The following is a 14,962-nucleotide window of genomic DNA, read 5'->3' as shown; positions in this document are numbered from 1 at the left end:
TCCTCCTCTCCTGAGTGTTGGAGGGACCTGAGGGGTTGCTAATCACCTGCCAAAAGTGACCTTGAGATCCAGGCCCCTAGAAGTTTCCACAAAGCAAAGGATCTCTCTTCTTTTGCCTTTTTACTTCATTTACCACACACCATCTGGTTTGAGGAAGAGGAGAGATGAGCTTGCAGAAAGTTCCCCATTTGAAAGGAGGCGACAAGCAGGGGACAGAAGCACCCTACAGAAGTAAGATTTTCAGGGAATTAATTCCCTGGCGGTCCAGTGGTTAGGCCTCCACACTTTCACTGCCGAGGGTGCAGGTTCAATCCCTGGTTGTGGAACTAAGATCCTGCAAGGCATGTGGCACAGCCAAAACAACAAAAAAAGTAAGATGTGCAAAACTGTTGTAGGGGAGGGGAAGAAGTAAGATTTGCAACAGTTGGGAAGTGCAGTGCAAGAGCCAGTATTTCCATAAACCAACTACTATCTCTAGTAAGAAGAACACTGATCACGTATGACATGTTTAAAGGGGTTTGCTGTAAAAATGTTAGTTGTGATTATTTATATACTTTCAGTGGATCCAAAAAAGCTTGCTGTGTCCATCAAAACTGTTAGACCAGTTGTTCTCTTTGCAGTGAATGGTCCTCAGAATTTGCACCCAGCGCTGGGCAGGGCCCTCTGTTCTCCTGAGGGCTCTCTGGGCATCTGGACACAGTCTGGACATTGAGAAGAGAAGCATTTGGTGCCAGGCTCAATGGCTCAGGCATGAGCTGGCCTTTACTTTTGAGAATTTTTATCAGAAGTCTTCAAATCTTACTAGTTATCACATTTAAATTCACAAACCTCAAATGCTTAGGAGTCTCTACCCACTCATAAGATATAGGAAGAGGACAAAAATATGAATTTCATGAAAACATTCTTTGGTGTCTTGGAGTTGTTGGTAGTCACAGATAGCTCACTGCCAGAATGAGTGCTGCCTAGGGAGAAAACAGGGGCTGACCCCATAAAGAAGTCTTAATCCCATACAATCCAGCTTTTGACCCTGGACTCAGAAGCTAGACAGTTGGCCTCATTAACATTAGGACATCATTGAGACATCCTAATAAAACCAACCTTGGAGTTAACCCCAGGTTAGAATGTAACTTTAACAGGTGTCAACTACCTGTGTTTGCACTTTGGAGGTGGTGTAGGTTGTGTTGCCAGAAGGGGGCGCTGTAACAACAGCAGCCAGACACACAGGACCCAATGTCTTCTTCTACCCACCCTGAGATGGATTTCATTCTTCATCTACTTGTGTGGGTTTATCCAGTGGTTCCTGATAAACTGTTTCTGTGGGGGGATGGATGGGGGAACCCTGATTTGGAGCACTTGCTGAATTCCATAGTCTAAATACTCCCACCATGGCCGATTTCAAGCTACCAACAGTTTAATAATTTGTTGTCCAAGTTCCAGAATATTTAACAATTGGTTCTCAGAAGCCAGCCCTCACCAGCTCCAGCACACCACCCAGAATATTTAACAGACAAACCCATCCCTGTGTTTCCCGTGTCGTCTTCCTTGGATGTTCACTCACTCATCCAGCGTTCATTCACTCCACAAATACATACTGAATGCTGTACTGGTTTTTTTATTGCTGCTCTAACAAATTACAACAAGCTTAATAGTTTAAGACAATACTCATTTATTAGCTCACAATTCTGTTGGTCAGAAGTCCAACATGGTGTGGCTGGATTCTCTGCTCAGGGTTTCACCAGGTTAAAATCAAGGTATCAGCGGGGCTGTGGTTCCCTCCCACCTGGGACTTGAGGTCCTCTTCCAGGTTCCCTGACTTTTGATAGAAATTCATTTCCTTCTCTTGCTTTCCAGTGTGGCATCCTCCAGAGGGGCCCCAGCAACAAAGGGTGGAGAATTCTCTTGCTTCTAATTTCTCTGATTTCCCCTTTTGCTGCATCTCTCTCTGACTCTTCTGTGCCTTACTCTTCTTTTTCTAAGGGCTCACATGATTACATTGGGCCCTTCCAGACATCCAAGGTAATCTCCCTGGTTTCAAGTCAGTAATCTTAATTACATCTGCAGAATCCTTTGTGCCGTTCACCAAGGGGCAAAGGTCATGAGAGCCAAAATTCTGCCTACTGGTACCTACCACGTTCCAGTCACTATTCTTGGCATTTGGGAAACTTCAGTGGACAAAACAGACAAAATGCCCTGCCTTCGTGGAACTTGCATTCTAACTAGGGTTATAAAACACTTAAGGCTTTCAGCCACATATACACCCTCATAGTTCAGATTTCTTTTGCTTGGGCGTTAATTGAATTTCTGCCTTTTTCCCCCCCGCTAACCAGGGAGGCCCAAGAATTTGTGGAGAAGTATGAAGGAGCCTTGGGAAAGGGGAAAGGCAAGCGACTCTACGCCTATAGGATGCTGATGGCTAAGGTGTGTGGTGCAGAGGTGCAAACCTGTGGGGGGACTTGCTCAACTCCTGAATCTGGGTGACCATCACAGTGCCTGCCCAGCCTCACCATTTGTGTACACCTCCCCCAGAATCCTGAGCGTGAGGTCCAGTCAACCATTCCAATTTATCCAGGAATGGAAACCCACCGTATCCTGTCCATTTCTCTCTACTTATCTGTGAGGGCTTCAGTATACTTGAGACTTGTTTTCTCTCCAGTGAAGAACTAAACTCACAGAATTAATGATGTTGAATCCACTGGGATCTTATTTTCCAAACCCCAAAATCAAGACTTTGATTTGGTGGAGACCCAGAGGGCCATGGTGTAATCAGGGTCATACAGAAGGACAACAGTAGTGTCGATGGGGCATTGGGGGCAGCTCTGGTTTATTGAGTTATGCCATAACCTGAGCTTCTGATTCAGGCTAGGGTAATGATCTCTAATTGGATATTTAATGTGGAACTTATGGAAGTATTCTTCCTTTACCTACTGATCTAAAAAACTATCATTTTCATCCACTTATTTCTTGTATAGGGCCTTTTTTGGAGCTTTTATTTGAATTCATCATTTCAGCTATTGATTAATTCTAATGGCTCATAGGGCTTCCTCCTTTTACCTTTCTTTCTCAGAAATGTTTTGGCCAGTCTTGCCTATGTTTCCATATGCATTTTGTTTTGTTTTGTTTGCATTATTTTTTTCCACATGCATTTTTAAAATCACTTTGCCCAGTTCCAGTATAACCCATTGAGATTTTGATTGGAAATTTTTTTAAATCCTTGATTTAATTTGGGAAGATTTATCTGTACAATATTTAGTCTTTACATCTAAGAATACCATACATTTCTCGAGCCTTAGTTTTACAACCTTCAGCAAAGTTTGTCATTTTCTTCATATAGATCTTTTCCATGTCATATGTTATTTCTACAAAATTTATGTTTTGGTTGCTTTTGTGAATGGAATCATTTTTCCATTTATTTAATAACTAGAGATTCCTGGTATGTAGGAAAGCTACGTATTTGAATATTAATTTTTTTTTTTTTTTTTTTGCGGTACATTGGGCCTCTCACGGCTGCGGCCTCTCCCGTTGCGGAGCACAGGCTCCGGACGTGCAGGCCCAGTGGCCATGGCTCACGGGCCCAGCCGCTCCGCGGCATGTGGGATCTTCCCGGACCAGGGCACGAACCCGCGTCCCCTGCATCGGCAGGCGGACCCTCAACCACTGCGCCACCAGGGAAGCCTTGAATATTAATTTTTTAATCTGTTTCCCCTGTTGTGCTCCCTTATTAGTTCTAATCATTTTCATCTGATTGTGTATGTAAAGGTGTTTTTCTTGGGTACTTCTAAATCATTTCTGTCCTAAAGTGCGGGTTAGCAATCCTAGAATAGTTTCAGTTGATGATGGTCATAATAGATCTCTTTGCTTTTCCATTACTTTAATGAAAATGGCTCTACTGTTTCACACTAAGTTGATGGGAGTTGTTGCCTTGAAATAGATTTTCTTTCTCCCAATAAGAAATTATCCTTTTATTTCTAGTTTAATGACTTCCATTTTATTGGAAATAGATGTTAGATTTTATTAAATACCTTTCCCTTCTGTTCATAAACTTACTTTTATCAGGCACATCTGATTTTTCAAGTATTTTATTTATAATTTTTACATAAATTCTCATAAGATTGATTTGAATTTATGTGTGTACATACGTGCACGTACACTATCTTGGCATATTTTAATATTAGCGCTGCACTTGCTTTATAATATTAAACGAATAGCCTCACCTCCTTTTTATGCTGTAAATCAGTTTGTACAGCTCATTCATTTTTTTGGAAATTTGAAAGATGACACCCTTAAAACTGTACAGATCAGGAAGCATTTTATAGAATATCTTGATAATTTTTTAATGTTTTTCCAATTGGTGTAGTCAAGTTTTAACTTTTTCTTGGGGCCATTTCTTAGGGCCATAAACCATCTTCCCCAAATTTGATCATTTCATTAAGATTTTCATATGTATTAACAGAAAGTTACATATAGGTAGTCCCATAATTTTTGTCATTACATTTTACATATGTTGAGTTTTAATCTCTTTTATTCCTAATTTTGTTTTTTTCTTCCTTTTCAGTTATAGTTGCCTGACAACTATCTATGGGTCGTTTATTAATTTTATCTAAAAACCATTTACCACTTAACAACTGCACACTCAGAACTTTTTTCCCAATTAAGGAATGTGTTCTTCACATATACCTGATAAATGGTCTATTCAAGCGTGTTTCTATTCAAACAGTTCTAGCTTCTTTGTTAGCAGAAGGATGGCTGCCAACTCTCCATTCTTTGTATTTACTTTCTTTCATGGTTTTTAATTCTTTGCTTTCTCTCTCTTTGCATTCTCAAAAATTTCTCAGGTTTATTCTCAATATCATTGGATCAATTTTCTTCTGTCTCAAAGTGTAATGTTTCTTTTCATTCTATTACTGAACTTTTAGCAACCTTGTAATCAATCCTTCCATACTTCACCTGTAACCTTTTTTTTTTTTTCCCCCGGCCATGCCATGCAGCTTGCAGGATCTTAGTTCCCCGACCAAATGCAGAGTCCTAACCACTGGACCGCCAGGGATTTCCCCTCCTGTATTCTTTTTTAACTCTCTAAGTGCTAACCTGTACTCTAGAAGCCATATTTTTTGTATCCTACTAAGAATATTGAGCCATCTCTCAAAATTTAATTATGTATCCTGGAGGAAATGCTTTCCAAAAATTTAAAAGAATGGCATCACTTTTTCCTTGTTTTGACGTACTACTTCTCAGGCTTCACTGGTTGTCTTTAGTTATTCAGATCCAGATTTCATCCATGGATAGGATGTGCCTGTGTCTTGTTCGACCACTGTTTGAAATCTTTTTTCCTATATACAGCTGACTAGCAAGATGACATGCACAGCTAGTAACCCAGTCTGAGGATGGCAGCTACCATCTCACACAGCTCTGAGGAAGGGAGTTGGAGTCTTCTCCCGCCCACACCCAAGCTCAGTTTTCTGATTCTCTAAACCAATGAAGGAAAGAGCTTCAATGCAGAGCTTCTCCCAGGCCTCTCTCTGCCTCTGCCCCCCACCCCCAGGCATCACCTTTTCAGGCCAAGATGCCCACAGCCTTGAGGGGCTGTCAGGTGGTTGCCAAGTGACCAACTGGCAGGCTATGTCTCCAGGGGCCTCACTTGACAACATTCATTACTCCATTGGTCCTCTGCCTTGCAAGGCTATATTTTATACTGATTTTATCAGCACCCTGACAGGGGATCTGTCTCTCGGGGGAGGACTCACATTAATAAAGCTTATGAGACTGATATATAAAACCAGATACCAGATTACTAATCTACAAGGAGGAATAACTGGTGCAAGAACTGAAAAAAAAATTTTTTTTTTTTGCGTTACGCGGGCCTCTCACTGTTGTGGCCTCTCCCGTTGCGGAGCACAGGCTCTGGATGCGCAGGCTCAGTGGCCATGGCTCACAGGCCTAGCCACTCTGCGACATGTGGGATCTTCTCGGACCAGGGCACGAACCCGTGTCCCCTGCATCGGCAGGCGGACTTTCAACCACTGTGCCACCAGGGAAGCCCAGTGTCTTTTATTTTTGATAGTACAGTTAGTTATATGGGAAACTAAACCATAATCCCAATTCCAATCTATTAATTTGCAATGAAAAAAATTACTGCCATAGAAATCAAAATATTCACAGCCCAGGTGATGTGCAAATGCTTTCCTTAGAGACAGACCTAGATAAGAAGCCAAATAAGCCAAAGATGGTTTTTGAGCACAGAATCAGAACTAGGGAAGGGAGAGGAAGCAATGGGGTTGGGGTGTCCATGTCCACCATCTGCCATTCCCCACATCCCTTCCTGTCTTAGGGAGATCTTTGCCATTATTATCAACCTATCTTTTGCTTATGAACCCCTCTTCTCCTTGGCATCTGTGAACATTTCCCTCTTCTGACAGGTGGTTTCCTTCCTTATACAGTAATTATCCAATCATGATATAGTCAAAGCCTTCAGGTTTGGAAGCTTGTCTGATTCCTTCAGGTAAAATTTCCCTTTTATCCTTTAGCGAATTTACAAAGGAAAATCTCATTTCCTTCATGAATAAGTTCTTTTGAGACCTTTGTAATAATAGAAACTGATCTGAGGATTTTCTCCCTACTTCCTCTTTGCCTGCTGTTTTCTATGAGGTGTTTTTGGTTTTCTTTCATTCCAAATGGATTTATTTCCAGGGGGTGGGGATGTTGGAGAGAAGCCCCTTGAAGAGTTGACAAACTTTCACGCAGCCAGCAGACAGACAGCTATTCAAGTTTCTGATTGGTACAAAGTGTCAGAGCTGGAATAGACCGTGCAAAGGGGCATAATGCCTTCCCAGCTACTTTTAGGAAAAAAAAAACAAAACAGGCTGATGTTTCACTAGGAGAAGAATGGGAAGCCACAGGCTGAGATCTCCTTACCACTTCCACCAGCCTTGTAGTTTAGCAACAGTTCCTATCAGATTAAGGCACTTGGCTGTCTGCCAAATGTAGGTATGAGAGTTATAAAATTTCTTTTTTCTCTTGAATTTTTGGTTTAAGATGAAGGAGGTTGTATCAGAGTTTGCTAAGCCAATTTGATTCCCCAAATCAGAAATTATACACAGACTTTCTAAGTTCATATGTAAAGTGTCCAAACCTGAATTTTTATCAGCACTATAGACAAATGCAAAGTATTGTGTTGCCCTTGCTTCTCTCTGACTCACACCTGACTTTGGAAAGTGAAGATGTGCGCATCCACCTCTGACAGCCTAGGCTCAACAGCTCCAACATGGCAGCCTCACCCACATGTCAACATGTCAACATCCACATGCACCTCCATCTTCCCCTCCAGGCCCCAAGGCAGCTTGTTAATGAACTGAGGGTGTTGCCTGTTTAATTTCAGAAATGGGTCAAGTTTAAAAGAGACTTTGATAATTTCAAGACTCAATGTATTCCCTGGGAAATGAAGATCAAGGACATTGAAAGTGAGTATTTTGGTGTCACTGTTTTTAGTTCGTTTGCTGAAGGGTTTTCCAAGGGTTTGGACTGTGTTCTTGACTAACTGATTAGGTTATGTTATAGGTTCTGTTGTACTAGGAAAGAGATGAAAGCAGAAACTAACACACCATTGTAAAGCAATTATACTCCAATAAAGATGTTTAAAAAAAAAGAAAAGAAAAGAAAAAAGATGAACTTTGGACTAGTCAGACCAAAATTTAAGATGTGCTTCTTCACATCGGTTAAGCCCTCTTTTTCATCTAGAAAAAGAAAAGGGATGTATATTCCACAGACTGACATGAAAATTGAATCCATCACACACATAAAGTCCTCCTTTATGTTAATGTCCTTCTGCAACACTTACATCCACCATCTTTCTCTCTTCAGGTCACTTTGGTTCTTCAGTGGCATCATATTTCATCTTTCTCCGATGGATGTATGGAGTTAACCTCGTCCTTTTTGGCTTAATATTTGGTCTAGTCATAATCCCAGAGGTAAGAAAAGAACTGCTTACAACTTCAGATAGTGTTGAGGCTTATCATGACAGCCATCTTCATTTATATAAATCAAATACTCTGTTTTACAAAGAATCCGTCATTCGTTTTAAATTCTGTGCTCACATCATTTGCCCAGATAGCTGAGTACAAAGAATGGAACCAAATATTTCCATTTCTGAATTAACAGGTGGACCCTACATTTTTCTGCCTTTCATTTTACTTTAAAATTAGTGGAGAATTAATATCTCAGTGAGGTTTTTTTCTCTTTCACCTTGAAAAAAAAAGAGATAGAATGCATTATATCATAATTTATCACCCCAAAGAAACCCTGCATTTGAATAGCACTCCTCACTGTTCTCCCAGATACAATCTTATTATGGGTGTAGGTAGATCCTTACCTATAGCTTAGTAATTGAGAGACAAGAAAGGAACAAGTGACCTGTACAAATTTACACAGTAAATTTGTGGTGAATGAGATTCCAGGTTTCCAGAGTGTTGGCCTGGGGCCTTTTCCAGGGGTGCCTGTGGTCCATTAGCGCTTAGCACAGTAATTGCCACAGTCCTGCCTGAACCGTTTGGTGCTTGTGCTGGGTACACAAGTGGATTTACCTTTACAGCTTACAGGGTAATGATATTTATGCATTTAGTATTTTTTCCTTTCAGGTTTATTAATTGGTTCTATGATAGGTTACTGATTCCTACTTTATTACAAATGATTCCATGAGAATATTAGAGTCAACTCTATCTGTAGTCACATCTTTGGGAAACTTTCCTGAACATCTATTTTTCACAAAATTAAAAGACTTCCATGGAATGCGAATTAAATCGGATTAGTTAGAAGAAGTCGAGGGCTTATTATAATAGTACTTGGTAGCAAAGGAGTGTTATAGTATTGATAAAACCATTGAATTCTTTTCTACATTACCCAAAGAGTGTACTTACAATTACGTCATTAACTAACCTTTATACTCCTTTATGTACACACCTGGAAATCAAGGATTATGAGTCAGTCCACTTTGTCCTATATATATATATTCTTAAGCCATTGTCACTCTCCAATACAGACATAAAGATTTTATTTTATTTTATAAAATGATTCCATATGAACATTTTTTAAAATTTTATTTATTTTTGGCTGTGTTGGGTCTTTGTTGCTGGGCGCAGGCTTTCTCTAGTTGCAGCGAGCGGGGGTACTCTTCGTTGCAATGCGCGGGCTTCTCATTGCAGTGGCTTCTCTTGTTGTGAAGCATGGGCTATAGGCATGCAGGCTTCAGTAGTTGCAGCACGCAGGCCCTAGAGTGCACGGGCTCAGTAGTTGTGGTGCACGGGGTCTAAGGTGCGCGAGCTTCAGTAGTTGTGGCTTGCGGGCTGTAGAGCGCAGGCAGTAGTTGTGGCATGTGGGCTTAGTTGCTCCACGGCATGTAGGATCTTCCCGGATCAGGGATTGAACCTGTGTCCTCTGCACCGGCAGGCGGATTCTTAACCACTGCACCACCAGGGAAGTCCCCAGAGATAAGGATTTTAAACCTTCTGGCAAATGTGTACAAATGCTCTTGAAAACAAATCTGGTTCTCCCCAGTATTGTCAGCCCAGTAGTCACTGGGGAAATTTACTCTCACAGACTCTTTGCTTTCTTCCTGGGAGTTTTTGATTCCAAATGGATTTATTTCCATGAGAAGAGATTACATTTAAATGCTGTAGGCCTATGAGACATCACTAGAACTTTGCTTTACTGTGGTCCAGAAAGGCAGTGTTTTGGGGAAGGTGAATAATTTTTAAAACACTGAGGTTTTTTTTTTCCTCAAAGAAAACATTACATTTTATATAATTTATATAAATTGATATAATTTACAAATATTTCCTATCAAGGGGACATTTGTTTGAAACAATGAAAATTTAGTGATTGCTGCATTCCAATGAAGCAGCCAAGACCTGAACTGTCCAGGAAAGAACACCTTGATTTGATTGGCAGGTGTTTGGGAAGCCGTCTTGGAGTAAGATAGGAGAAAGAAGAGAAAGAGAGAGACAGGGAAAGAGTAGAACAGACAAGACTTGATGATAGGTTGGATAACAGCAGTTGAGAATGTGGGGTATCCTAAGATGCCCTCTTAATTAGGATAGTGGGAGATTGGCTTTGTGAGAATCTGACACATCCAAATTCACTGCAGGCAGAGTAGAGGAGATGACCTGTTGTTCAAGGACACGGCTAACTTCAGGGCCCAAAGGTTTTAAGCCTAAACCTAATGATCAGATATTCCTATGGCTCATGGCTGTTTTAAGGCTAACCACAGTGACTCAGAGGGTCTAGGAATAAGAATATTAGAAGTGCTCAAATGTTAGACAACTTTAACAGAATTTTTCCTCATACGCGTCTTCTTTTGCCACAAATCCTTGATACATTTTAATGGAATCAAACTTCTCTGAATGCTTGAGGGAATCTTGTTCAGCTTTAATGACAACTGCCTGCAGATCCCAGAATGCCTTCATGGTCCCAGGAGAGCCCTCAGTTATGATACAGGAGCTCGCTCTCAAGGCCTTGCTACATGATGAGCTCATGTATTTCTTGTCTTAGCACGGGATGCATATGAAAGTCACTTGGGGAGTTTTTTTTTAAATATGAAGTCCAATCAATCGAATCTGAATCTCTGAGAATGTGGCTCTGGCATCCCTATTTTAAAAGCTCCTATGGTAGGCAGGCATCTGAGATCGTCCCCAGTGATCCTCTTCTCCTGGTAGCATGCCCTTGTTTAATCAATCCCCTCCACCTGAGTAAAGCCTAGACCTTGTGGCATGCTTTTAACAAATAGAATATAACCAAAGTGACAGGCTGTCACTTACATGATTAGGTTATAAATGACTGTGACTTCCATGTGGCATTTTCTCTTGGTTCCCTTCTTGGCTTGCATGCTTTGATGAAGCAACCTGCCAGACTGGAGAGGCCCACTGGAACGGAACTGAGTGTGGCCTTTGGACAAGAGCCAGCAAGGAACGGAGGCCCTCAGTCCAACAGCCCATGAGGAACTAAATCTTGCCAACAATTACGGGAGTGCATCTGGAATCAGATCCTCCCCCACCAGGCCTTCAGATGAGACCAAAGCCCTGGCAGACACCTTGACTGAAGCCTGTGAAAGACCCTGAAGCAAAGGACCCAGCTAAGCCCAACCCAGGTTCCTGACCTGCAGAAACGAGGAGATAGTTTTATGGTAATTTGATATACAAAAATAGATGACAAATACAGCTCCCCAAGTGACCCTAATATGCAGCCAGGGTGTACATTGCTGGTGTACATTTATTAATTTAATTAAATAATTCTTTAAAATATCTTGTAAGTTCTGCTCTAGGGTTCACATAGGCAGCACTCAGTCAGTAAGCCTCATATTGGTACTTCCTCTAAAAATAACTATTAAAACTTTCAGATATATGGAAAGGTAAAAAGAATGAGCCCATTTGCCTGCCACTAAGTTTAAAAATAAAAAATTACACACACACTAGAGTCCTCCTTCTACTTCTCCCCAGTTATGTTACCCACATAACTCTCACAAGTAATCACTCTCCTGAACTTTCCCTTTCAACTTACGTTTTAAAATGTATTGGCTTAAAGTTAAATAACATAGTTTCTTGTTTTTTAAAATCACTCATGTATCTGAAGTTATATTCCCTTTTGCATGATAGTGTAATTTTTTCCTCTCTCATTTACATTTGTTGATTCTCTGACATGTTGCATGCCGCAGCTAGGGATCCCGCGTGCTGCAACTAAAGATCCCACATGTGGTAACGAAGATCCTGCATGCCACAGCTAATACCCAGAGCAGCCAAATAAATAAATATTTTAAAATATATATATATGACTGAATAAACAGGAGGGCACATTCGTGGAAGGGAAAACTTAATGTCATAAAAAAGATCAATCCTTCCTAAATCAATATGTAAACTTAATACAATCCTTATTTTTTAAATAATTAAGGCTGTGAATCAAGTCATATATATAAAGGGGTATTAATAACAGAATTATGTATACATGAAGAACTAGAAATACTCTAATTAGTCCAACAGTAGGGGATTTGTAAGTAAGGCTATGGTACATACATGTGATTAGATATTTTAAAGTCATTTTATTTTGAAAAATACCATATGCCATAGGGAATTGGTCATAAAATAATATTAAGCTAGATAATCAAGCTAAAACATATATAAAACTCAGAAACTCTGAAAAGAAATACATGAATATTTAACAGTCATTATCTTTAGGATGTGAAGGTGACAGGTAATTTTTTAAACACTCTTCTATACTTTTTCACATTTTCTACAATGAGTATGTAATACTTTTAATTACTTTTTTTTTTTTTTTTTGGGGTACGCGGGCCTCTCACGGTTGTGGCCTCTCCCGTTGCGGAGCACAGGCTCCGGACACGCAGGCTCAGCGGCCATGGCTCACAGGCCCAGCCACTCTGCGGCACCTGGGATCTTCCCGGCCCGGGGCACGAATCGTGTCCCCTGCATCGGCAGGCGGACTCTCAACCACTGCGCCACCAGGGAAGCCCGAGTATGTTAATACTTTTAAAATCAGGAAAGTGATTAATGTTATTTAAAGGAAAAAGAATGGATATTCCTGCTCTGAGAAGAGATTTAACCCACTATGTGCACATCTCCGTGTGTTTGTATCTTCTCCACGTGTAATTGTGTCATTCTGTCCCAACACAAGGTGCTGATGGGCATGCCCTATGGAAGTATACCCAGAAAGACGGTGCCTCGGGCTGAGGAAGAAAAAGCCATGGATTTTTCCGTCCTTTGGGATTTTGAGGTACCAACATGCCAATGCACTTCCATTTTGTGATTGTGGATAAGTGTGAAGTGTTTAATTATTGGAAAGCCAGTGCTTTAACCAAATGGGATCCTAGCACTGTGCAAAATGAGCTAGCCAACCATGTCCTCCTAGGCCCCCTTCGTGGGTCCTTTTATCACACACTCTGATAAACATGACTTCCCCATGAGGCCACTGCTCCCCGCATTCTGCCAGATCTATGTAAGGTGATATTACATGATGGTTTTATCTTGGCATAACCACAGTAAGACCCCCGGGCTATTGCCAGTCCAGCCTTTTCCCAACCTTCACGTGACATCTTCAACTGAATACCCTACCTGCTTCTCAAGTCCAACAACTATCCAACCAAATCTACATCACTTTTTCCCATTTCCTTTATTGGAACCACTGTTCATCCAGTCATTCAAGTCTGAAACCTGAAAGTCATCCCACATTTCCTCTCCTCACCACCACCCCTCACATCAAATCAATCACTAAATCTGAGCCTATCTACTAAACGTTTCTTAAACCAGTCTCCTTTTCTCCATCCCTCGCACCTCTCCTCAAACCTCACTGTACCGGGACCACTGTCAGAATCTACTACCTCTCCTCCCTGCCTTGGCTTGTCTCCTCAAATCTCCATTCCCTCTGCTGCCAGGTGACCTTTCTAAAATGTAAACCTGACCCTGTCACTCCCCACCTCCGATATTCATTTATTCCCACTCCCAGATGGAATAAAGCCCAGTGTTCCGAATTGGGTTTACAAAAGAATTGTTCATGACCTGGCCGCCCTCTACCTCTCCAGTCCCAGTCCCATGTCTGTCTAAGACCTCACACTTCATGCCTCAATATTATCAACTTTCGGGGAAGTCCAGTGCCTCCCTGCCTTTGCTCACGATCCTATGACTGGAACATCCCTCCCTCTTTTTGGAATCCTCATACCCCCGTGCCTCTGGGGGCCTTGGTCTGCAGCTCCAAGGAGTTCCAGAGGCAGGAGGACTGGCTGTGGTGGTTCAAGCAACACATCTTGCTGCTGCCATCCTTCACTCTCATAGTCAGATTCAAGACCCCTCAGAAATGTGTTAAAGTGAGTTGGAGTATTTTTCTAAGTCATTTGGAACAGGGGTGTTCCAAATAACTACTATACCACTAAGAATTACATACTACTACCACTATATGCTACTACTAAGAATTTCCTTTATTCTTTATTTCACCCAAGGGCCGCTGTTGAAATGTCCTATCCACTCAAAACCAACAATTTATTCAGCAACAATCCCATGTTGTATTTGTTGTTGTTGCCAAGGATAAATTTTTATTTTTCAAGTAAAAATTAAAATTTTGGAAAACTTATATCCATCACCATGACAGTGGCAGTTTCTCAGTAGTTAAATACTTTTCTGATGAGATCAATGGAGATATTAACAGTGTGATTTTTTTAATATTGTATAAGAAATGTGTCAACATTTGGCATATGTTCATAACTCAATGAACCATTACTTTCCAGATGACCAATACATGATGTTACAGAATCATGTGTGAGTAAAAGATCCCACATCTTGATAGTAAAAGATAGAGTGATAGATTTTTAAAAACTATATTTTGAGATAATTTTAGACTTACAGAACAATTACATAAATAGTACAGAGAGTTCCCATATACCCTTCACCCATTCACCTTATGATAACATCTCATATATCCATAGAACAATTATCAAAACTAAGAAATTAATCGTGATACAATATTATTAACTAAAATATAGTATTTATTTGTATTTCATCAGTTTTTCCACTAATGTTCTTTTTCTATCCCAGGACCCAACTCACAATCTCACATTGATTTAATTGTCACATCTCCTTACTCTCCTCCGATCTGTGACTGTTCTTTGTCTTTCAGTGACCTTGACACTTTTGAATAGTGCTGGTCAGTTGTTTGCCCCTGAATTTGGGTCTGTCTGATGTTCTCTCATGATTGTATTAAGCTTATGCATTGTTGGGGAGGTAGCGTGCCTTTCTCAGAGTGTCAAATCAGGGTTACATTATGTTGACCACTTGGTTAAAGTGATATCTGCCAGAATTTGGGCTTCCCTGGTGGTGCAGTGGTTGAGGGTCCGCCTGCCGATGCAGGGGACACGGGTTCGTTCCCTGGTCTGGGAAGATCCCACATGCCGTGGCCAGGCTGGGCCCGTGAGCCATGGCCT

General features: G+C 41.0%; 1 protein-coding gene across 1 annotated transcript in view; it reads left to right on the top strand.

Annotated features, from left to right (window-relative positions):
• TMC2 (transmembrane channel like 2) overlaps positions 1-14,962 on the top strand; it is an 81,887-nt gene that overhangs the window by 31,718 nt on the left and 35,207 nt on the right. The window contains exons 5-8 of the mRNA XM_024743185.1: positions 2,328-2,418; positions 7,373-7,454; positions 7,855-7,961; positions 12,667-12,765. Of these exons, the coding sequence (XP_024598953.1) occupies positions 2,328-2,418; positions 7,373-7,454; positions 7,855-7,961; positions 12,667-12,765 (379 nt within the window). The remainder of the gene's footprint in view (positions 1-2,327; positions 2,419-7,372; positions 7,455-7,854; positions 7,962-12,666; positions 12,766-14,962) is intronic.

This window comes from Neophocaena asiaeorientalis, unplaced genomic scaffold (genome assembly GCF_003031525.2).
Source record: "Neophocaena asiaeorientalis asiaeorientalis breed wild unplaced genomic scaffold, Neophocaena_asiaeorientalis_V1.1 scaffold82, whole genome shotgun sequence".
NCBI lineage: Eukaryota > Metazoa > Chordata > Mammalia > Artiodactyla > Phocoenidae > Neophocaena > Neophocaena asiaeorientalis.
This window is presented reverse-complemented; position numbering and strand designations above follow the sequence as displayed.